This window comes from Gymnoscopelus braueri, assembly GCF_963280865.1.
Source record: "Gymnoscopelus braueri genome assembly, chromosome: 22".
Lineage (NCBI taxonomy): Eukaryota > Metazoa > Chordata > Actinopteri > Myctophiformes > Myctophidae > Gymnoscopelus > Gymnoscopelus braueri.
In genome coordinates, this window is record NC_137624.1 from 29,972,873 (window position 1) to 29,995,945 (window position 23,073).

At 40.6% G+C, this 23,073-nt stretch overlaps 1 protein-coding gene across 1 annotated transcript in view; it reads left to right on the forward strand.

Moving 5' to 3' along the window:
* nedd4l (NEDD4 like E3 ubiquitin protein ligase) overlaps positions 1 to 19,064 on the forward strand; it is a 65,067-nt gene extending 46,003 nt beyond the window's left edge. Inside the window, 17 exon segments of the mRNA XM_080418677.1 lie at positions 2,657 to 2,741; positions 2,745 to 2,996; positions 4,524 to 4,601; positions 6,860 to 6,914; positions 7,908 to 7,966; positions 9,037 to 9,102; positions 9,850 to 10,079; positions 11,131 to 11,252; positions 11,565 to 11,635; positions 12,021 to 12,116; positions 12,564 to 12,637; positions 13,214 to 13,274; positions 13,607 to 13,666; positions 14,298 to 14,405; positions 15,251 to 15,347; positions 16,553 to 16,625; positions 16,765 to 19,064. Of these exon segments, the coding sequence (XP_080274803.1) occupies positions 2,657 to 2,741; positions 2,745 to 2,996; positions 4,524 to 4,601; positions 6,860 to 6,914; positions 7,908 to 7,966; positions 9,037 to 9,102; positions 9,850 to 10,079; positions 11,131 to 11,252; positions 11,565 to 11,635; positions 12,021 to 12,116; positions 12,564 to 12,637; positions 13,214 to 13,274; positions 13,607 to 13,666; positions 14,298 to 14,405; positions 15,251 to 15,347; positions 16,553 to 16,625; positions 16,765 to 16,867 (1,690 nt within the window). The 3' untranslated portion in view covers positions 16,868 to 19,064.
* The last annotated feature ends 4,009 nt before the right edge of the window (positions 19,065 to 23,073 follow it).

Consider the following 23,073-nt stretch of genomic DNA (forward strand, 5'->3'; position numbering starts at 1 on the left):
GTATCTCTCTCTCTGTATCTCTCTGTCTGTGTGCATCTCTGTGTGAGTCTCTCTCCTCGTCCATGCAAACGTTACATTTTTAATTTGTCATACCCTTTCTTCTCTTTCATTTACATCTCTCCATCATGAGGATGATTTTCTGCCTCTCCACTCTCTTTGACTGAACTGAAACTACAGTATGCTGTCATGTGAATGAAGAGTAAATCGGATAGATCGCAGATGCTAATGATTAATCAACAGTCACTGCTTTATCCTGGATATTTGGTGTTGCTATGCTGATTGTAGTGTGAACCCATAACCTTGTGGGATAATCAACATTTCTATATGCATTGCAGCCTGCAACTTTAAGCAGTGTGTGAATAGGAGAATGTAATGCACACTGTAAAACGCATTGAAGGGTCGGCACGATTAGCCAGGCGCTATATAGATGCAGTCTATTTACCATTTAATCTGTGTAATCGGTAATCATTAAATCTGTGCCTGCAAGCTGTTTAGAAAGCGTTTACCGCATGTTGTTGTTTTACACCTCCCCATGCAATTAGTTACTTATGTAATATTCTGGCTTCTGATTAGCCACGGGCTGTTATGACTGGTCACATAAAGCTACAGGTCAAAGTGCATCTCACTGTTATGGCAGAAGGGTAGAGTTAAGCCTAATTTATACTCAGTACAAATTACTTTTGGGGATAAATGCCAGATATTCAAGATCTTATCATATATTTTTGAGTCGGTTTATTCTGACACAGACTTGGGTTTTGCAGGTGATGCACATATCTGATTATCCACACTCAGTTGTGTCTTGATGATGGGGTGGAGTGTATGTGTTAGTTTGTGTGTGTACGGTATGTGTGAGCATGTGTGTCTTGAGTGTGAGTTTTGAGGAAGAAGCCTACATCAGGTCATTGGGGACGGTTTAATTTAAGCTTCTGTCCATGATGTGTCCTGGCCTGGGGCTAAAAATCTTTTATCTCAAGCAGAAGAAAAATGGAAGATGTAATGTAATCAACATCCAGCACAAAGTTGGGAAATTATGATGAAGGCTTTGTAACTAAAACTGGCCTAGTTGTCTAGTTGTCTGCTCTTGCTGCATTTATCACAGAGAACTGAAGAGGCTTTGTAACTGCCAAGGGAACGGACCTTTGAAAAGTTTTAATTAACATTTGTGTGCCTGTGTGCTCGTTGCGTGTGTGCTCGGGATGTTACAAAAGTTAAGAAGTCCTCTAGAAAAATGTTCTAATTACAAAGTATAACTGGGTGAAGCAGAGTGTTCTGTAAAAAATAATTAGCATGGTCTTTTCTCTTATTAAAAATTAGATAGGCCTATCGCTCAATGGGCAATTATGGCTGAATGAGCACTTATTGTGCTGTAGGAACAGTGCAAAGACTTTTGGGTCGTCCTTCGTATTGGGACGTTGATATAATTTGTTTTCAAAGCAGTGGGCATAGTAGCGGCCGCTGCTCTAGCCTCTACATTGAATAAAAATTTCCCCAGACATATCGGTAGGTGGAGATCTCTGATCGTCTGACTACGCAAGACTAGGAACTTGTTTGTGGCTTTTCCAGTTTGCATGCTGTAGTTCAGGTCAAGATCGTTTCAATATTACCTGTTCTCTTGAATGTTCTGTTTGTACTTTGTGACAGCCGTGAATTGTTCCCGAGCTGTCTCTGTTTTGCTGTCTTTAAATGCCACAGGTAATTGCACCTGATGCTCTAGGAGGTGTGTGACGAACATGAAAATAGTTGAATCCCTGTGTCCACTGAGAAGTTTAATCTGCAAAAGTGTTTCGTAACCTTATGAAGTCTGCAAAACGCCTAAAAAGGAGATACCTGCCTTCCCATATCCAATTACAAAATAAGCGTGCAGTCCGCTGTTCACGGCCGTCTCTGCTGGAGTTATGTTACTGCGTTACACAGTTCTTGTCTGCTGGAATATCATTTTATTTCTTTGAGCTTATCTTATTTATTTTATTTGGATTCAATTACTTTGTGCTTTAATAATTAAATGCTGGTCTGGAAAAGGATCATTGATATTGTACAGTAACGATCGCTTGTTTGATTGCGTTCACAAGCATATTTTGGGGTCATGTTTAGACTTGAATATACTGGGTACTGGGAACGGGACTATCATATGCCCGAGGTATGGGACTTCTTATGAAGTGAACCCCTATTGTTATTTGCAGTGTTATGGATTTTAAGCATGGGCTGCAGTTGTGATTGATTGATGAACTGATTTGTACTTTTCAAGCATAGGCTGCAATTTACCTTGTGATTGTTTGGTGAATACTTGTATTTGTTTTTGCAAACATTTGATTGCATTGTGTTCAACTGGTTGAAACTTAAATTTTGTTTAGCCAAAATAAGCTCATACTAGACACAAGTGTTTTCTTTATTCTTCTATAAGGGTTTATGTGCACTGCACTATCATATGTCCCTTTGTAAGGTTGAAAAGTGAGATTAAATAGATGAGGAAGAGCTCACTATATACAGTATGATAACTATATAAAGGAAACATCTTTTCTCAGATGACACAGCCTACCTGACACCCATAATAATAATAATAATAATAATAATCTTAGTTTAAACTGTTAGATGCTTTGTCCCAAACTGCAGAAAACAAAACAACATTAGTCTTGAAAGGGGGAAAAACACAGAACAGGGATTCAGGTAATCTGGTTGCTTTCATTTTGGTTCTGGGGACACGTAATAATTTACGCCACCCGCTCCTAAATAACGCTCCCCAGTAATATTACTTTTCCCGATTCCGTAACCCGAATTATGTCTGTTTTTTTTCCACCCAGGGGGCCAGTAACATCCAAGTGCGGAGGGCTGTGAAGGACACGGTGTCCAACCCCCAGTCCCCTCAGCCATCCCCCTACAGCTCCCCCAAGTCACAGCACAAGCAGCAGCAAAGCTTCCTCCCTCCGGGCTGGGAAATGAGGATAGCCCCCAATGGAAGACCCTTCTTCATCGACCACAACAGTCGGAACACCACCTGGGTGAGCTATGTACTGTACCACCCTGTGATAACCGGTGCACAGTCAGGTCCAGGTGTTAACCACTTAAGCGCTATAGACTTAGTTGTACGATGAGTAAAATAGCCAATCTACAAGATCACAACGTGTCCGCAATGCGACACATTGCAAGCTTGTAGATGAGCTATTTTCAAAACTTTCGAAAATCTTTGACTATTTTCGCCCATGACATGCCCAAAGTAGGGAAATTGCTTACATTTTTAAGGATGTAACATAAAACTGAAATAATTTCACAATTGTGCCTGTGAATTTGCCAACTTTTTTTTTTCTCCGCCCCTTATTCAGAGGGCATTTCAAAAATATCATAGGTAGTTAGTCAATCTACTGGAATGTTGCAGTGACACCTGGTGGTGGGAAATTGAATGTATCCTTTATAACTCAATCTCATCTCAGTAAACCACCAGCTAGCCTCTTAAAAAGCTTAATTCAATTAACGTTCTACTGTGAGGAAAGGGAATTACACTAAGTGCTGCCTATTTGAAGGTAATTTACTGGATTTGGGGGTGATTGAATTAAAAAGCAAATTCTGCCTTCTAAAACTATAGCAATTGCGGGTTTTTTTGTTCTGCCCCCTTATTTTGTCCTAAATGATTTGCATTTTTAATTTTTCCCATTATAGAAAAATAGTCCACTCACTCACTGGATCATGCTCCAAAAGTGATTTGAATGGATTACCACCAAAGGTGATATTTGGAGCTCAAACAAAAGAAACACTGAACAGAGACACGCCTTCAAAAACCTACTGGGCAGGGTCACCCCACAGGTCACCTGACCCAGCAGGCATTCAATGAATCAATGTACCAATCAAACGATATCACAATGCAACAAATGAAATGCTCAGCACAAAAGTATTCAAATATAAGTGATCTTTTGACATAATGCTATAATAAATAGTGCAAATAGTGCAAGAGAGAGAAAAAATATTCATACATTCATTACAAAGCTCAAATTTACAGTAGCATATAGAAAGGAATATATTTGTTTACCATGTCACAGACCTTGTACATAGAGCTAAAGCTAATCACAGAATAACTTGTAATCACATGACTTTTATCTCTTAATGAAAATTCATCATATCAAAATCATATCACAGCAAAAGAAGGGCAAAAAGTTATGACCAACTAGCTAACCTGTCGGAAAACTGTTTTAAACTTTAAACTTTTTAAAAACTTTTCACTATTTCTCAGTCTGAGGAAGAGCTAGCAAGCTCGAAACCACACCGTGGTGGTAATCCTTTAAAATTACGTTTTGAGCATGATCCAGTGTGCAGGCTTTATTTTTCTATTTTAGGCTGATCTTCTGCCCGGCTCCTGGGATTTTATCGTTTGAGCATGATTTGTTAACTCCCCTTTTCCCTAAATGGATTTCATTGTTCATTTTCCCCATGCCTTATATTCCATCTCTCTCTCTCTCTCTCTCTCTCTCTCTGTCTCTGTCTCTGTCTCTGTCTCTGTCTCTGTCTCTGTCTCTGTCTCTCTGTCTCTGTCTCAGGAGGACCCCAGGTTGAAGTATCCAGTCCATATGAGGGCTAAGAATTCTATGGAACCTGGTGACCTGGGTCCTCTTCCTGTGAGTAGTACTGTATAGAGCTGACCAACAGGATACTAAAGCATTGACTGACTCATAAAGAACAATATAACATGAAGTAACAAGCACCTTTTCAAAGCTACTCAACTAAAGCATTATCTATTACCTATAGGACAATCAGACTATCAGGCTTATGTGAATTCTATTATATCTTCACTGAGACAATCTCTCAACAAGGGAATGCATTTTTCTTTTCTTTTAACACACTTAACTGATTATTGTACAAGGTGCATAAACCTCAGCTCCTATGGGCGATGTCGATGCTGTTCCACTGCTGAATGATTTAAGGAACACTGTATGCTTTAATTCTGAGTGTGGGAGAGAGGCTGCTTTGTCTAAAAGAGATGCTGAATGAGATAGGGCTATGTGGTCAGAATCTTTATGAAGTATCTGGCGTTCATTTCTGTCCTAATCAGGGGCAAAGGCGGTGGAGGGAGGAAGTGATAGGGACAGTTTCTTAGAGAACAGTCTAGGTGCTCAGTCTGCGAAGCTATAATTAGGTGCTGCTCATGGTCTATCTAGTATCCCCCCTACTATGGGGTTCAAGTGGTTAAGCCTATCTTATATATCATTGTACGACTGTTATTTTTCGTGTTTTCGGTTGAAAGTCTGTCATTTTCAGCGAGCGATACGGTTGTGTATAAATTAGCCATTAGCTGAATCAGGTTTTGGATGAATGGCTTCACAGTTCTCACAGGCTTGTATGGTGTGTGTGCACGTATGTACGTATGTGTTCTTTCTCTCTCTATATATTCTGGGGGATCTTGTGTGCGCTACTTCTTCTTCTCCACCTGGCCATGTCTGTTTGGCAGAACCTACCAGAGGAGGTTGGTTGGCTCCTCCCTCCCTCTGCCTGCCTTCCTGTCTGGTCTGGTCTGGTCCAAATCAAATGCCTGACAACAGCCTTGCACTCTCTCTCTTTCTCATGACTGGCATGGATGGACTGTATCTCTCCTACCCCGTTCATCTCTTTTCTTCCTCACTTCCTCCTCCTTTTTGTGTTCCCGCCCCAACACCACCTCTTGTTAAAGATCCCCAAAAATTGTGTTTTTTTGCATATCTCCAAAGCATTAATATAGAGTTTTAAAACTAAAATCTGGTTTTCAGACCTAGCATTCACTGAAAACAGGTTTGTCACAGGGCATGCAAGTCAGACAGTGTGTAAGGAGGGACATTGATTGATACGAAACAAGTGCATATTGAGGAAACTGACTGGTTTGTTGTTTTTGTTGTGGTGCGTTTGGTGGATATTCTCTGTGGATACGTATTGATTACCGGTACCCAAATTCTGGATCATCATTCAAAGGATATGGAATACTAAATGAAGTCAAAGATTGAGCAAAGAAAAATATACCTTGGCATGTACGTACATTTATTGAGAACTTAAACCACATCATGGGACGTGTGACTGGGACTTTAATCGTTATCTCTTGGAGCCCTCACTATCTACCAACCCTCCAGGATTCCTAAGTCTGTACAGTGTCTTAAATGATTGATGGAGTTTAGTCAGGGGAGCTACAGTATGCTGCACATTTATTTGCCATCTGTGCGAGAAAGATGAAGGATTAACTTGAGAGGAGGGTATTGGGGAATGACGATGAGAAGGGATGGTATCAAAGGAGAGAGAGAGAGAGAGAGAAAGAGAGAGAGAGAGAGAGAGAGAGAGGGAGGGGTAGGGACGAAGCTTGAAAGCCAGGCAGTCATATGTAAGAGGAAGCAGCTTCCTGTGTGCTGCATGTTGATGGACTCCTTTTGTCTCTCCCCCTATCTCTTTCTCTGCTCTCCACTTATAGTGTGTACAACATACAGTTAGTTAAAGCACTACACACACACACACACGCACGCACGCACGCACGCACGCACGCACGCACGCACGCACGCACGCACGCACGCACGCACGCACGCACGCACGCACGCACGCACGCACGCACGCACGCACGCACGCACGCACGCACGCACGCACGCACGCACGCACGCACGCACACACACACACACACACACACACACACACACACACACACACACACACACACACACACACACACCTTAATTGACAAATTGTCCATACCCCCACCCCGGACCATTTCATGGTCCGGCAAACTCATATCAAGCATAAATAAAAAATAAATGGTTGGATCTAGGATACTATTTGAGCATTGGCCTGGTCATTAGTACTGTTTGATGTTGAACCTGTTGTTCATCCCACTCTTTTTCTAATGTCTTTCTTTTTTTTTCTTTAGCCTGGATGGGAAGAACGGATTCACACAGATGGACGCACCTTCTATATCGATCACAGTAAGGCTTTTCGTTACCACATTCATGTTAAATGTCCTCTTATATAATAATCTAATGACTGTTGTTTTTTTTTTGGTTGTATTTTTATTTCTTCTTTTTATGCCTCTTCCAGCGAAAGCCGCCACCGTAGGCATTATGTTAATGGTCATTCATTATGTCTGTACTTACATACATCCCAACCCCTTGAACGCGATATCTCAGGAACAGACATATGACACAGATTTGTGCATTTATGAATAGAAGAGTCTGTGCAGACATGGATGTATACGCAACTGTTTGGGGGAGGCATACACCCGCAATGGGGCATTTCTAGTTTTATTTTTTATGTTTTTTATAAATGTTTTCACTCTCAGTGACTACAAAGAACATCATGTACAGTGTTAGAGAACTGTGTCTGACAGTAGAACAGACGTTGAGTGATCAGGTGTCTGAACATTAGACTGATCATGGTTCTGAGATTTCATTGTGTGGACGGCGGATGTATTGGTGCAGTATCACTTCACAAGGTGTAAACATGCACAGAGGATGGTAGTAGTGATAATAATATAGAGGGAAAGGGAACAAATGGAGGAACCAGGGCTGTGCCAGTAGGTGACCACATGATTACAACGTCCCCGGTTTGATTCTGGCTGGAGACCTGTGTTGCATGCTTTCCCTTCTCTCTCTGCCCTCACTTTCCTTTTCTCTATACTATATATAAACAAAGCAAAAATGGGCGGAAATATATTTATACAGTATAGTATTAAAAAAACGGCTTAAGCTGTATATACTTTGTCATACAATGAATAGTGAAAATAGCCGATCTACAAGCTCAACGACGCACCACATCGTGATGAGCTTGTAGATATGCTATTTTTGAGATTTTTTTAATTTCTTGAAATGTTTTGATAATTGTTGAACATTTTCACCTATGGTGACGTGCCCAAAATAGGGATGCCAGGGTTAATGTTGTTATATTTGTTGTTTCATATGATTTGTGTTTGTTTCGTTCAGACACAAAGAACACACAGTGGGAGGACCCTCGTCTTCAGAGTCCAGCCATCACAGGACCTGTGAGTATTTATGTCTTCCTGTACTGCATATTGCTACTGTGTTGATGTAGTACATACATGTTAAACCACAAGCCCTTCTCATAACATAGCTGTTGCAACGTCTGGCACACCAGTGTCGGCCTCAATGTATGTCCCCACTAATGTTTCTACGCACACACAGATAACGTCACTTTGTCACTGCAGTTATCACTTAACATGCTAACACCTTTGTGTTATTATGTGTGCCTCTTCACAGATACTCCCCCACTGTAGATCACAGCTAAACTTTTGTCAACATTACATATCGTCGCTATCATGCAGAAACCTTGCATCTCCATAGTTAATTTTTGTAATGTTTTTGTACATAAATTAATGCCCTATTTTATAATTTGTCGTATGACGTAGCAAAGTAGCAAACATCTTTTTTTTTTGCAAGTGTTCACCTTTAATGACCAAAATAAGGATGCCAGGTTGAAAGTGGTTAATTCTGTCTCTGGGCTTTATAAATATGTATTTAACCAATATAAAGTATTAAAAAAGAGCTTGTGACTAAATAATAACTACATTGGATCCATTGGAACACAGGTTCTTTTTTTCCATTTTTCGAAAAGTAATGTTTTTACTTACTTTACTTTATTTGTTTATTTAGACAGGACAGAGCATATTAATGAACGTCACATGAACGTAAATACACCGGATTTAGCAAAGATGCTAATTTTCATCCACAGTCCTCACACAAAACAGAAAAACATAACATCAGAAAACAGACAAACGGTGAAATACATTTACATAACATTACATAGCCTAAAAATAAACCTAAAATATTTGGACATACATACAGCTGCCCGACAGTGACGATACGCAAGAACATTTGCTTTGCATAGCGATTTACTTCAGATTGTTTAGTTCTCTACAGCAGTGGTCCTGAAGCTTTTCAGGTCCATATGGTTCCATTTGTACACTCTTTGAAGTTACAGACTTGTAAGGGTCCATTTGGTTCGTAACTATTTACTTTAGTTCGATCATTTAGTTGGGGACCTCTTGGAGTTCCAATCTTTGATGTCTTTGTTTGTCGTTTGCTACCTGTACAGGCTGTGCCCTACTCCAGAGAGTTCAAACAGAAATATGACTACTTCAGGAAGAAATTGAAGAAACCGGTATGTTATCATTCTCTTTCAGTGTGCTACAGTGTGTCTTTTTACACAACAATGATAATTCAAAACTAAACTGACCCTGATGAGATCACTTCAATTAAAACTGTTAACCCTCACCTCAGTCTTAACTCTCTGTGATTTGGCCCATTATCTGTGTGTTTGTTATTCAGCCTTTATATATTATAAATATTGATTCTCGCTCATGGTCAGGTCTAGAATTACACTGTACTTCTCTCAGTGGTAGGTTTTATATACTGGAAAATCACCGTGGGAGTAGAATTAATAGGGGTGTATAAGCTGAGAAGACTTTGTCTGGTCCCGTTTTCAGCGTCTGTTATCTAGTTTTATGTACACTTGGCTCTGCAGGAGGCTAGTCGTCTATAAGAGGGTCGTCTGTGTATTTGTGTCTGTGTGTTTGTGTGCCAGGTCAGAGCTAATCTCACAAACTGCTGGACCGATCAGCACCATATTTCTTGTGCACACTGCCAGTATTTTTCATGTTTTATACTTTTTGAAATAAATAACTTAACATTTTATAATGAAAGACAATGGGGCATGGATCTTTTTGTATATTTGATGTATCTATTTAAGCCCTATATATATATTTTTTTTGTGTTTGTTTGTGAAAATAACCGATCTACAAGCTGACAGCATGTCGCAATGTAACGAAAGATTTTTGAAAGATTTAGCCTATAATAACATGCCCAAAATAGTGACACCAGGTGTGTTTCCTTTGTGTGCCATGTCCAGGCGGACATACCCAACCGCTTTGAGATGAAGCTGCATAGGACCAACATCTTTGAGGAGTCGTACCGTCGCATCATGTCGCTGAAGAGGCCGGAAAACCTGAAGGCGCGGCTCTGGATCGAGTTTGAGTCGGAGAAGGGCTTGGACTATGGCGGTGTGGCCAGAGAGTGGTTCTTTCTGTTGTCCAAAGAGATGTTCAATCCTTATTATGGCCTCTTTGAATATTCCGCCACGTAAGTGTGTGCTTATATTATGTGTACACTTAATCAATGGTTCAGGGACCACCAGAGGTCCAAATGGACCCTTACTGGTCTGTAACGAGAGAGAGAGAGAGAGCGCGTACAAATGGAACCAAATGGACCCTTACTGTTCCATTTGGTTCCACTCTCAGAGTTAAATGAACTCAGAGGATTTTACAATAACAAATAAGTTAAAAAAAAGGTATCAACTAGGGATCATTGTATGGTTGTCTATCTAATCTAACCTGTGAAAGCACACTTTTACGGGTCCTCTTCACACTATAATTTATTTTAGTGAATAAAACCAATCTGTATGTTAATACAATATAACTAGCAGGGGTTTGTATGTGGTCTCCCTACTCCTCCATCGAGTCATTTAGACCCTGGTGTTGGGTGGACACCTACCGGTTGACAAGTAGTACTGCCTGAAGCTCAAAGAGATTAGTATCTCCCCTGACCAAATGGGCTTTCCCTCTTTGCTCAGCAGTCGGAATTTCATTGCTCGTGAGGGAGTTCGAGTCCCGGGTACATACTGTAAATCCTACGGATAGCAGCTTTAAAATAACACTGGATTGTATTGTGTACGTTAAGATGTTTGTGACAGGACCAGCCTGTTCTGTTCCTAGAAGTCCAGTTATACTGTAGTTTCCTGCTGCTTTGATTAGCGTTTCCTTTTCCTCTCATTCAGTTCGACAGGCATCCGGAAGCATTACAAATGTTTCCCATTTCCACTCCTACAATAATGAAAATGACATTCCTTTCTTATGCCCTTCACACACTCCTAAACATCATATTATTGAGCTGTTCCGTGTAGTCATTTGAGGTGACACATTTGCCATTATAGTTGGAGCTCCTATCATCATTAACTATTTAAGGCCTAACATGAGAAAATGGCCGATCTACAAGCTCACAACTTGTTGCATCACGGCACAATGTGAGCTTGTAGATCAGCTATCGCCGTACGACGAAGTGCAAATCAGGCTGAAGTGGTAAATTTCCGTTGTGAACAACAAGTCACTTCTGCTGTGTCCTTGTACCTTTCCAGAGACAACTACACTCTCCAGATCAACCCCAACTCTGGGCTATGCAATGAGGACCACCTCTCTTATTTCAAGTTCATTGGCCGTGTAGCAGGCATGGCCGTGTTCCATGGGAAACTGTTGGATGGTAAGCTTCAGTTGACTGGCTTGTTACAGTATTTGAATGTATGGCAATATCCTACCTGTTAATATAACCAACTACCACTTAGCTCTTCTATACATGCATATTAGGACAAGAGGCCGCTATATATAGTCCCTAAAGCAATAACATTGTCGATGCAATGCATGGTTCTGTATCGAGCCATGGTTGCATGGAACTCGCTAAACATTGTGTCACTGGCATCGAGACCAAAATCGGAACTATGCCCACTATCTCTCACAATTATGGTAAAACATTACATTTTAATTGAGCCTTGTATTTTTGTCTATTTGTGCATAGGATTCTTCATTCGACCGTTCTACAAGATGATGCTGGGGAAACAAATCTCTCTCAACGACATGGAGTCTGTGGTACGATCTCACTGCCGCAACAAAACAACCTTTTAACCCCATTAACCCTGTCATTATAGGTGAAGATTTGCAAAAAATCTACAAGCTCACAACATGTTGCATTGCGACGCATTGTGAACTTGTAGATCGACTAAGTACATATGACAAAAAGCAGTCCAAGTACAACTTAGGTCCAGGTTACTAAGTCTAGAGGGTTTAAGTGGTTAAGAGTATAGACATTTCTATCAGATCTGACGTGCGGTCAGATCTGCGTATAACCATCTGATCTCACCGTCTGAATCTGCATAATTGACTTTCCATCAAAGACAAGAAGGAGAACTTCGGTCTCTAATAGCTCTCTTGTATGTTTTCTTTATGTCTCCCACCATGTGTTCTGTCCCTATAGGACAGTGAGTACTATAACTCTCTGAAGTGGATCTTAGAGAACGACCCTACAGAGCTGGACCTGAGGTTCTGCATCGACGAGGACAACTTTGGACAGGTAACCACAACTCACATCACATCACATTAATATAATAGCCTGGAAACCAGACGAATCTGCCACAGCTAAAATAAATGCCGCTCCTCGGTTTGAATAACATTTAGCTCACCCCAGAGTTGTAGGTGACCAATCAGAGCCCACTATTCAAAGTGAGATTTTTTTTTTGCTGGGACATTTTAATCTGTTTGTAACTGCCCCTTGAAAATGAATCTTCCACACCGAAGTTCCAGACTAATATCTACGCAGTGATATTAGTCTGGCCATGCCAGGCTAGAGTTTATTATCTCAGGTTATCCTGTCTATTGTATGTGTGTATCTTTCATAGACATACCAGGTGGATTTCTTGTTTGTATGTATCTTTCATAGACATACCAGGTGGATTTCTTGTTTGAATGTATCTTTCATAGACATACCAGGTGGATTTCTTACTGAATGTATCTTTCATAGACATACCAGGTGGACCTAAAACCCAGTGGCTCAGACATGGTCGTCACCAATAACAACAAGAACGAATATATCGAGTAAGAACATTTTACAACTTTTTTTTGCACTTTATTGGTTTTCATTTTGTATGATGGTGTGCTTTCATAACACTTTTAAGAAAGCATTATTAACCCATTAAAACTGGGAAAGCATCTGTGTCATTTTAGATTTTAGCTTTATACAGTATTGCATATTGGTTGGCTATTGAAAAATAGCAGATATACAAGCTCATAGCGTGTCACTTTGTGCCGCGCTATGAGCTTGTAGATCTGCTATTTTTGAAAAATCGTGAACATTTGTGACAAATCTTTGAATATATATATATTTTTAAGCAAACATTTTTAACTCATATCTTTGCTTCTGGGGGTCCCTAGAACAACATATTTTGAGATGGGGGGTCCGCGGCCAAACACGTAAAATGTTGGGGGTCCTTGACCTGAAAAAGTTTGAGAACCACTGATATAGAAACATATTTTTTTCAGAAAACTGTTTGGATTGAGAAGTTATGTAGAATCGGCCTCAGGTCTTAATGGGTTAATGAATCTTGAGGCTGCCACACATTTCCTTTGGTTTGCTATATGTATACTATACGTATATATGTATCTCTCTAACAGCCTGGTCATTCAGTGGAGGTTTGTCAACCGTGTGCAGAAGCAGATGAATGCGTTTTTGGAGGTAAGTGCAGTGCAGTAATGTCAGTCACCTCATGGGGGCAGCATGACAATAGACTTAACCAATGCAAGCAGCCACAGCTGTCGGTGTAATCAAAATGTTCGGGGTCCACCGACCCTCAATGTTGAAGTATGTTGTATTTCCCCTTCTGTGAATATTTGTAATATGTGAAACGTGTGTCTACAACCATGCGTAGATCTAACCTCAAACATCCTAACCTCAAACATATTGTTTATATAGAATTAAATATATAGAATTAAAACAAGTTTGACTATTCAAAATGTCATGTATAATTTGGCTAAAACAATGTTAATGTTCATTTGTTTGCTTTTCAGGGCTTCACTGAGCTCATTCTCATCGATCTGATCAAGATCTTTGATGAAAACGAGTTGGAGGTATGGAATACAGAATCAACCCGCTCTACTCTTCCGTTCTCATATTATAAGCAAGCATACTGTTGAAGTGTCTATGCTAACAAGTACATTTATTCAAGTTATTTGTCCCTACTATACTATGAAGACAGATTGACATTCAGTTTATGCATGTTGGAGGCTGTGTCTTGACTCTGATCTACAAATCACTTCCCAGCCAAATGAACCCTCCTTCGATTATGTAGATTATAGTAAAGCAAGCCGAGCTGACCCAGCCAGCAGACCTGCGGTCATTCTAGAGTAGACCAATACGCTTAAAGTCACTGTGCTCGTGTGTTCTGCCAAATATCTTTTCATGTAAGCTTATTTACAAACGTTTTCGTCTACGTGTAAATTAACATTAAGAGCTTCCGTGTTTAACCACTTTTAACCTGGCATCCCAAAATATTTTCAGAATAGCAGATCTACAAACTCAAAGGAATGTGGGATCATTTCTCACAACATGTCACACTGCAATTGGTTGTGAACTTGTAGATTGGCTATTTGTGTCGTACATCGAAGCATATAGGGTTTAAGCGGTTTGACCCCTCCCTGTCTGAACGGGATTATTCTCTGTGTTTTGTGTATTTGTGTGTTCCTTCCTATGTGTGTGAAGCTGCTGATGTGTGGCCTGGGTGACGTCGACGTCAATGATTGGAGGCAACACACCGTTTATAAGAATGGCTACTGTCCCAATCACCCTGTCATACAGTGGTTCTGGAAGGTAAATATGTTGTGTGTGTGTGCACTCTACACATGCCAAAGTACAAAGTAATGCTCACACACCCGGTTACGCATGTACTGTACTCGTGCACTCACGTCTCACGTGCACACAACATGACCCGAGCCTATAGCAGTTTAGCACTTTTGTGTGTGTGTGTGTATGTGTGTATAAGCTGTGTGTCAGAGCTCTATGATCAGAAGCTAAGACCTTAATGTCTGACCACAGCCGTCTAACCGGAAATCAATTTTGTCAAATTCTCAAGAAAAGTCTGCACATAAAGGAAAACTTAAATTTTCTCCCAAGATGGAGTGGGATTTTGACAAAACAGCACATGAAAGCTGTATAGTGTACTTTGAAACACAAATAATGGGTCTAGAATAGTCACATCACCCTTACCCCCATCAGGCCAGTGACAGGTTTTCTGGCCTGATCTTTTGAAGATCAAAGTCTGTTTGGATGAACCAGTGTGTTTGCTCTGATGAAAGAGACTAGAGTAGCACTTGCCCTGGTTATCAGCTGTCTGGAGCTTGGTTCAGCACGCGTACACACACACACACACACACACACACACACACACACACACACACACACACACACACACACACACACACACACACACACGCACACACACACATAAACAGGGTCATGCAGGCTGATTGAGCAGACTAATTCAAACAACATATGTTTGTTCATACAGGCCTGGTTTTTCAGACAAAGCCTCAGTTACAAGGAAATCCATCTTTGTACTACTGCAGTTGTTTATGTCCTTTATAAGAAGAAAGAGTTGCTTATATAATGTTCTTGTTTGATTATTGCTGACACATTTTGCTGACACATCTGCTCAGGTTGTCCTGTTGATGGATGCTGAGAAGAGGATCCGTCTGCTTCAGTTTGTTACAGGAACATCCAGAGTCCCCATGAATGGCTTTGCTGAACTTTACGGTATGTAATCTTACCAAAGAATTATAATTTAATGCGTTTATTCTAACTCATTCAGTGCCAATGACGTCACGTTTTTCATAAGCCCAGAGTGCCAATGACGTCTGTTCAGAACCCAAGATATCATGATTTGAAGATTTGCTGCTCCATTCACTTCTTGTTTAACATCTTACTGAAAAAGGCTGTATCTCGCTTCCTAAGCACTTTTTTTTTACAATGTATTTTTGGCTCTGGCACTGGGACAACACAACCAGAAATAATTCTGGCACTGAATGAGTTAAGACACTTAACACATTCCATGCCAGAGTTTAATCTCATAATGTACTCACCAGTGCCAGCGTTTTATTGTTGTTTTTTAGTTTTTTTCATGTCGCCACAGACCTCGCTAAATAAGTTAAAAGTGCGCGTTCATTTGGTTCTAAACACACAGCGGATCCGTGAGAAACGGCTAGCGAAAACAGTTTCCAAATCCGTGCCGCCATCTTGAAGCTACAGCCGATCAACGGTAAACAGTGATCAGCGAGGAGAAAAACAACAACCAGAGAAAATCGAGTTTTAAACAGGATCCCAGACAGGAAGCGGATACGATCGAAAAAACCGGAACCCGAATAATTCCGTTTCCGACCGGAAACCGGAAACGGAAATGGATCAAAAAAATTCGGAAAGTGCACCTGGGGCACTTAACATGGGAATCGGCGGTTCGCGTAGATCTACGCGACTGGCACGCTGCGGCTTTAAATAGGTTCGCGTAGATCTACGCGACTGGCATGCAATGTGTTAATAGTATTTTATTTTATGTTTTAATTGTCTGACCAAATGCAGTAATATTAGAGAAAACAAACATGGTTTAGTCACTGATAGTATTTTTATTTTGTCATGTTGTCAGCCAGGAATTAGTTTTAGTCCCTTTAGTGAAAAATGTTTTGACAAATATTTTGTTACAATTCGGATTCCCTCTTGCATGAGCAAATGGTAAGCATATAGTTTCAAATCCCAGGTGTTACAGTTGCAATACAAATTGTGTAGCTTTTAGACAGCGGTACAATTTTACCAACCACAGACAAAAAAATATTTTGCCCGGTGACCAGTTTTCATTTCTCACTCTGGTAATAAAACGTAAGTCTAAACATAAGAAAAAAGGCACAGGTTAATTTTGTTGTGTAAAATCAATGCCTGTTTTTGTTAATGATATGATCTATCTCTCCAAGGTTCGAATGGACCGCAGCTGTTTACCATTGAGCAGTGGGGGACCCCAGAGAAATTGCCAAGAGCCCACACATGGTATGTACCAACCATGCATTCATTCAACCATGCATTCATTCACACACACTGAAAATGAATCGTACTGTAATGCGCCAGTGCTGCCTCCAACGCCCCAAACCTAACGCATCTGATCGCATCTAATATTTCCTCATTTCAGTTTCAACCGCCTGGACCTGCCCACCTATGAGTCCTTCGAGGACCTGAGAGAGAAGCTCCTCATGGCTGTAGAGAACGCCCAGGGTTTCGAAGGGGTCGATTAAAAAAAGGACCAACAAAAAAAACACACGGCTGCATCAAAAACAGCACAGTCACAGGAACGGTCACCACACTGCCATTTTACAGTGGCTGTAGCAGTTCCGTGCCAGCATGTTGTACTGTGTATGCCTGTGAGCGCTGGGTTGAGACTGTCAAGTGACTCGTCGAGCCAATAACCCTACATCTTCTATCTCGTCCTTGTACTGTACGTCGGTCACTCTTTGCAGGTGCTTGGGATGGGATAGGATGGTATGGGTGGGGATGGGATGGGGAAAGGGGATAGTTGCACCATAGAATGCTGAATTCTATTTACTACACAGGCATGATTTACTAATGATTACAACTGCCCACTGTATGCCTCGTCTTTCCCCTCTCCCTGTGAAAATCTGCAGTGCTGGAAAAAAACACTAATAACATTTCAATAGATCCTTTATGTACATTGTTTAGCTCTGTATTTTCGCACCCTTCTCTGTAAGGGTCTTAGCATGGCCTTAAGCCCGATCTATATTTAGTTTCGCGCTGGTGTCTTATGTAGAAAATAACCAATCTGCAACGCATTGTGAGCTTGTAGATGGTATATTTTTCGGCGTGCGACACCACACGCAACAAAGTATAAATCAAGCCTTAACGTGGCTTTTACATGCACTATTTTCTCCCTAAGGAAACAGTAACGGCACTACGATCACGCCTCTCAGATCCTCACACCGGATTACCTTAGGAATGTTAGCCAATCACAGATCAGGAGATCTGACACAACCTTTCAGTAACGCCACCATTGTGTGATCCTTCAACTCAGTGATCACCATTACAGCCTGTTGTTGTAGAATAACGATTCGTTGGGACGGACTGAAAAATGAGGAAATGTATCAAATGATGGTTTGATAATCTTCTATTAAAAGTCAACAAGGAAAAGGATTTATTTTCTCTCTTTTCATTTTAAAGTTTTTTTTATCAATGTTATCGTTCTTACAGGAAATACTCGATGTATTTGTACTGATGAATACTGTTGTTTACTATTTGGACATTTCTATATGGAATGTGTGGAGTGTAAATCTGGCCAATTTGGGAAATGATTAATCCATATCATTTGTCATGGTGATAGAAAATGTGTTGAATAAAATGGTTATCGTAGAGCTATGAAAGCGGCATGATAATGTATCTTGTGTTTGCTTTGATTGCTTAGTAATTGGAAGTGTAATCTCCCTCTGGGTCTGCAGGTTTGGGGAGGGGAAGAATTCAATGGGGATAGTTTGTCTGAGACACGAGGAGATATGCGTCACAGTGATTATATTAATATTGTTATGCTTATCCCTGTTCATATTGCTGTAAATTCTCATAAAAAAATTGAAATTCTTTTCATGATATATAAACATGTATGTACTACATCTAACAGAAGTATTAATGATGCACAACGATGATGAACAACACACAAAAGATTAAGCGCGTGTCCGCACGTGTGTGTGCGCGTGTGTGTGTGTGTGTGTGTGTGTGTGTGCGTGCGTGTGTGTGTGTGTGCGTGCGTGCGTGTGCGCGAAAAGCTGTGATTGCCACTGAATATAAAGCAGCACGTTTCTTACAGATGAAAAAGAAAATCCTTTTTAATGTTCATTTTCCTCCCCTTTTTCTAACACCATTGAACCTAAAGGGCACTTTATAGATCACTTTAAGGTCATGTCGCCTGTCTCATGTCTTCTAACTTGAATGTGATTTTGTTTTATTTTTATTTTTCATTCAGAGCACTTACTTGGTGCAATATAAATAGTTTGTAATACCTAATTTATGCTCTGTTGCATGACGGTGTCGTACTCTGAAAATGGCAGATCTACAAGCCACAATGTGTCGCATCAGTGGGACATTGTAGCTCCGATGCGTGACGCCGTCGTACGACAAAGTATAAATAGTCTGTAAATCTGGGTTGCTGCTAAGGTAGAAAACATTGACCGCTGTGAAGCTGAGACTTCTTAGTATTCTCTTTCTTTCTTTCCTTCTTTCTTTCTCTTCCTTGTTCTGTTAATTTCTCTGACCCCCCCCCGCCACCACCACCCAAGCTGGCTCAGTATAGATTTGTCCTTCTTTTATATGGGGTGTTTTTTTTTATTATTATTATTAATGGTGGGAAATATCACTTTTGTTAAAAGATTCCACTACTTGCAATTATTCGTGATTCAACTTGGGTCAAATAAAAATGAAACGTAGAACTTCTCAGGTTGTGTTTTTGTTGCGTTGATCTGCGTGGAAAGGTAATTGTAGAGACTGATATAAATGAATCAATTAAAAATGCCGCTATAGAGGCTAAGCGTGTCTACGAAACGAAACGAATCCAATGTCTTGCGTTATATATAAGCTGATAAGCTTGCCCAGCATTGCCAGTGTTACTGTTAAAGTTTTGGTACCCCCCAGCATTGGCGGGTTATTGCATGGGTGAAATAGGCTCTCCTATCTATCTCTCTCGCTGATTGAGCTCTTGTTTGACATCACACAACAGAAACGTTGCCTAACAACACTGATTTCAACCATTGCTTAACAATGGTGATTTCCGCTGATGACAACCATTGCCTAACAATAGTGATTTATGCTTTAAGTACTATGACGACAACTTTAACTTTATAGAATAGATTAAACAGATAGTGTTTTCACACGCTTTCATCCCCTGAAGTAGACTCAGACCATGACTCGGCAATGTTTTGTGGAAATGTAAACACTCCAAAAAAACGTGAACACGGTTCACTTAGTCCGCTTTGAGGTTCACTTAAAACACAAACCGCTCCAGGGTCACTTTGCCATTTGTCATTGTATTTTAACCTCGTCTCAAACCTGCCACACAACTGAAACGACACCAAGGTGCTAATGAACAGAAATGATAGAACCCAAGAAAAACGTGTGTGGCCTACACAAAATAAAAACACACAAAGTACATGTTTTGGTTTCTACATACAAATTAGTAGTAAGATGATGTGGTAGGCCAGTATCACTCCAGGTACAAAGAAGTGCAGTAGACTGCCTTTGCTATGGCCTACAACACATGACATTTAACACTTGAAATGAACACTAATGAATTGTATAAATTAAGTCATTATAAGCATATTTTTTTGTGTTTACAGTGTATGGAAATACACACAGTATAGGCCTACATACAGTGTTTCATTTCAGTGTAATTTCATCCTCATTAGAAGTTCTTGACTTCTTGACTATCAGCATATTTTACTCCTGAAAATGAAGTTTATTTCAAAACAAAAGTTTAACTTCATTTTCACTTTTAGAGCTATTCAATGACTACTTTACTCTCTCGTCTTTCTCTCTCTCTCTCTCTCTCTCTCTCTCTCTCTCTCCCCCCTCTCTCTTTCAGTGCACATGTGTGGTGAAGGGACGTCAGTTCATTCACACAAGGCAATCTAGGAGTTATCAGCTTCAAGGACGAACAAATAAAAGCCACCCTGCCAGTCCGGGGACATTTTATCAAAGCCCCCATGTAGCCAATCACACTCTATCTGGTCACAAACAAACCAGGAGCCAACTCTTCTCCAGTTCAACCTACTATGATACAGATAAAAAATGTCACATTGAGTCATAATAGTGTGTGTGTGTGTGTGTGTGTGTGTGTGTGTGTGTGTGAGCGTGCGTGTGTGCCCTTATTGTTAATGTCGAGTCACAGTAAGCGTAGATTCATGTCTACACTTCACAGTAAATGTTTAACTTTTTTGTTTCCTTCCCCATGATGTGTAAAAGCATGACCCAAAGCTAGTTTGTAATACTGGGTAGCTACACTGTTTTCCTATGAAAGATAAGACAGTTCTAGTAAATGGGAGCCAGTTGGGACTATTTACAGACTCACAGGCCTCTGGTTGCCATGGTTACATCTGAGCACTGACCTGAGTGAAACCCTGACAGGAAATTTGAGCTCAGGTAAACCAGAAGAACCCTTTGATACTTCAGTGTTATTCTTCTACACATTAAAATCCTTACCAAATGGACCCGTAAGGGACCATTTGTACACTCCAGTGGTGGAAGAAGTACTCTGTTACAAGGGCCTTTTAAACAGACTTTTCATTGTAACAGAATATTTTTACATTGTTGTATTGCTACTTTTACTTAAATACAATATGAATGATTAAAATAAAAAATATAATCTTCCACCATTGTAAGCTACAGAGGATGAAGCAAGGTGACATTATCAGACCTTTAAGACAGATAATGGTTCATATGACGGCTGGGTTACAATCTGCTCCAGCCTGTCACCTGTTCCAGCAACAGTGAGTGTCAGGTTCAAGAGTGAAACCTGCCAAAAAGTCAGCATGGTTCCTTGGGGACATGGTGGTACTTGCTGAATGACTGACTGGAAAATATTGTGAAAGACATTAAGCCAATCAAACCCAAGGAGAGGGTAGGTGTTTGCGGGGAGGTAAGTATCCAATGAGTGAGCTGGAATCAAAACACATGGGTGAAATCAGAACAAATCATACTTAATATTTGAGTGTCAACTATGGCTGAAAGACGAAAATTAAACAGTGAATCTCTGATCTTGCTGTGCTGTATTTGTTCCTGTATAGCATCATAGAGTATACTTGTTGTATATGTTACTGGTTTGCAACGTGGGGTCCAGGAACCCCAGGGGCCCATCCTTGAGGGCGTTGCTTGAGGAGGTTCCAAGGTATCCCCAGCCAAATGATTGATACTGTAGTAAGGAACCAACCATCCTTAAGGGTCTATATCTCCAAAGGTTCCATTTTTACAATCTCAGAGTTAATTCAACACTGAAGATCTTACAGTATAGATTGGAATCCCAGAGATACAATATTGCGTCAAATGGGGGTCCATGGCCTAATGAATATCAAACTGGGGGGTGGTCCTTGAAACTAAAAAGTTTGAGAATCAGGTATACAGTATGTGGACACTAAACTTAAAATAACTGAGAATTACGGCCCTGTTACCACATAGTATTTTTTTCTTCTGTCGCTCCCCCTTTCCTGCACATTCTACCTCTGGTCAGGGTCGATCAATACTTCTGCTGTAGCTTATCACTGATGGGGAACCGGCTGTTTGTCCAAACCCCCCTCATGGCTACATAAAGAGCCAGGACTGGACAGTTCTAGGACCAGTTGCACCGTGGATCACCAGACCCTCATCAAATGTGACTCCAGACTCACCACTGGACCGAACTGAACCGAACTGAACTGGATTGGACTTTAACTGTGCTACACGGACGAGACCCGGAGACATAAATGCCGTGGAGCGGAGGAAGAGGAGTTAGAGGGAGAGAGGGGACAGGCGAGAGCAGCCCACTGAATATTGAAGAAGAAACGGGGGGGAGAGAGAGGATCTTACTGTTCACTTTGGAATCTCGGGGTGAGTTGGTTGGATGTGAGCTAGGGTTCTACTTTCAAAACGTGGGTTGGTTCCTTGCCATTGAACGGGCTACAGTAGGCCTACATCAGTAAAATCTATTAATCCATTTATCACTCAGAGTGGACAAATGTAACCATTTTGTCCAATCTCACTCATTTATTAATTCTTGAACTACATTCTGAAATCATATTTTACCTGAAATATAAATATGTAATTCTGTTCTAATAGTCCAAATGTTGGCAAGTTTTATCTTCAGCACAGTGCAGTATCTATTCAGTGACTTGTATGGAGTCTACACAATATCCCTATCTATTCATGGCAGTGATATTAGTAGCAATGGAGAATGAATAGGACATCACATGCAAATGGTAGCTTCTTGTTCCCTCTCTCACATGTTTATCTCTTTCTGTCTGACTTAAACACACACAGCTGCCCACATACCCACTCAACAGATACGTCTCAGCTTAGTTAGAAACCCTTTCATAGTTTTCCAGTATAAAATGGCTACAGATTGCTGGATCCTAAATTGAATTGCTTAATCCAGTTTATGGTTTCATAAGGACACATTAACTATAGTCTAGGATAGTTTCAAAGCAGTAATAAGGAACATTCCATTGTTTTTGTCGCAGCCTGACCCTGAGATACCTGATAGCAAACTCACCCGGCTAACTAACACACACAAGCAAGGGTACTTCAAATGAATTAATCATTCTCTTGTGAAATCTACAGTCGGTCTTTGTTTTTTGTTCTGTTTCTCTGCTATTCATGTGTCATACTAATTCCCTTCATCACCTTACCTACATTTTATGTTTTCTCCAGAAGGTCGTCTAACAGTCTGTCCGTCCATCCACCCATCCACCCATCCATC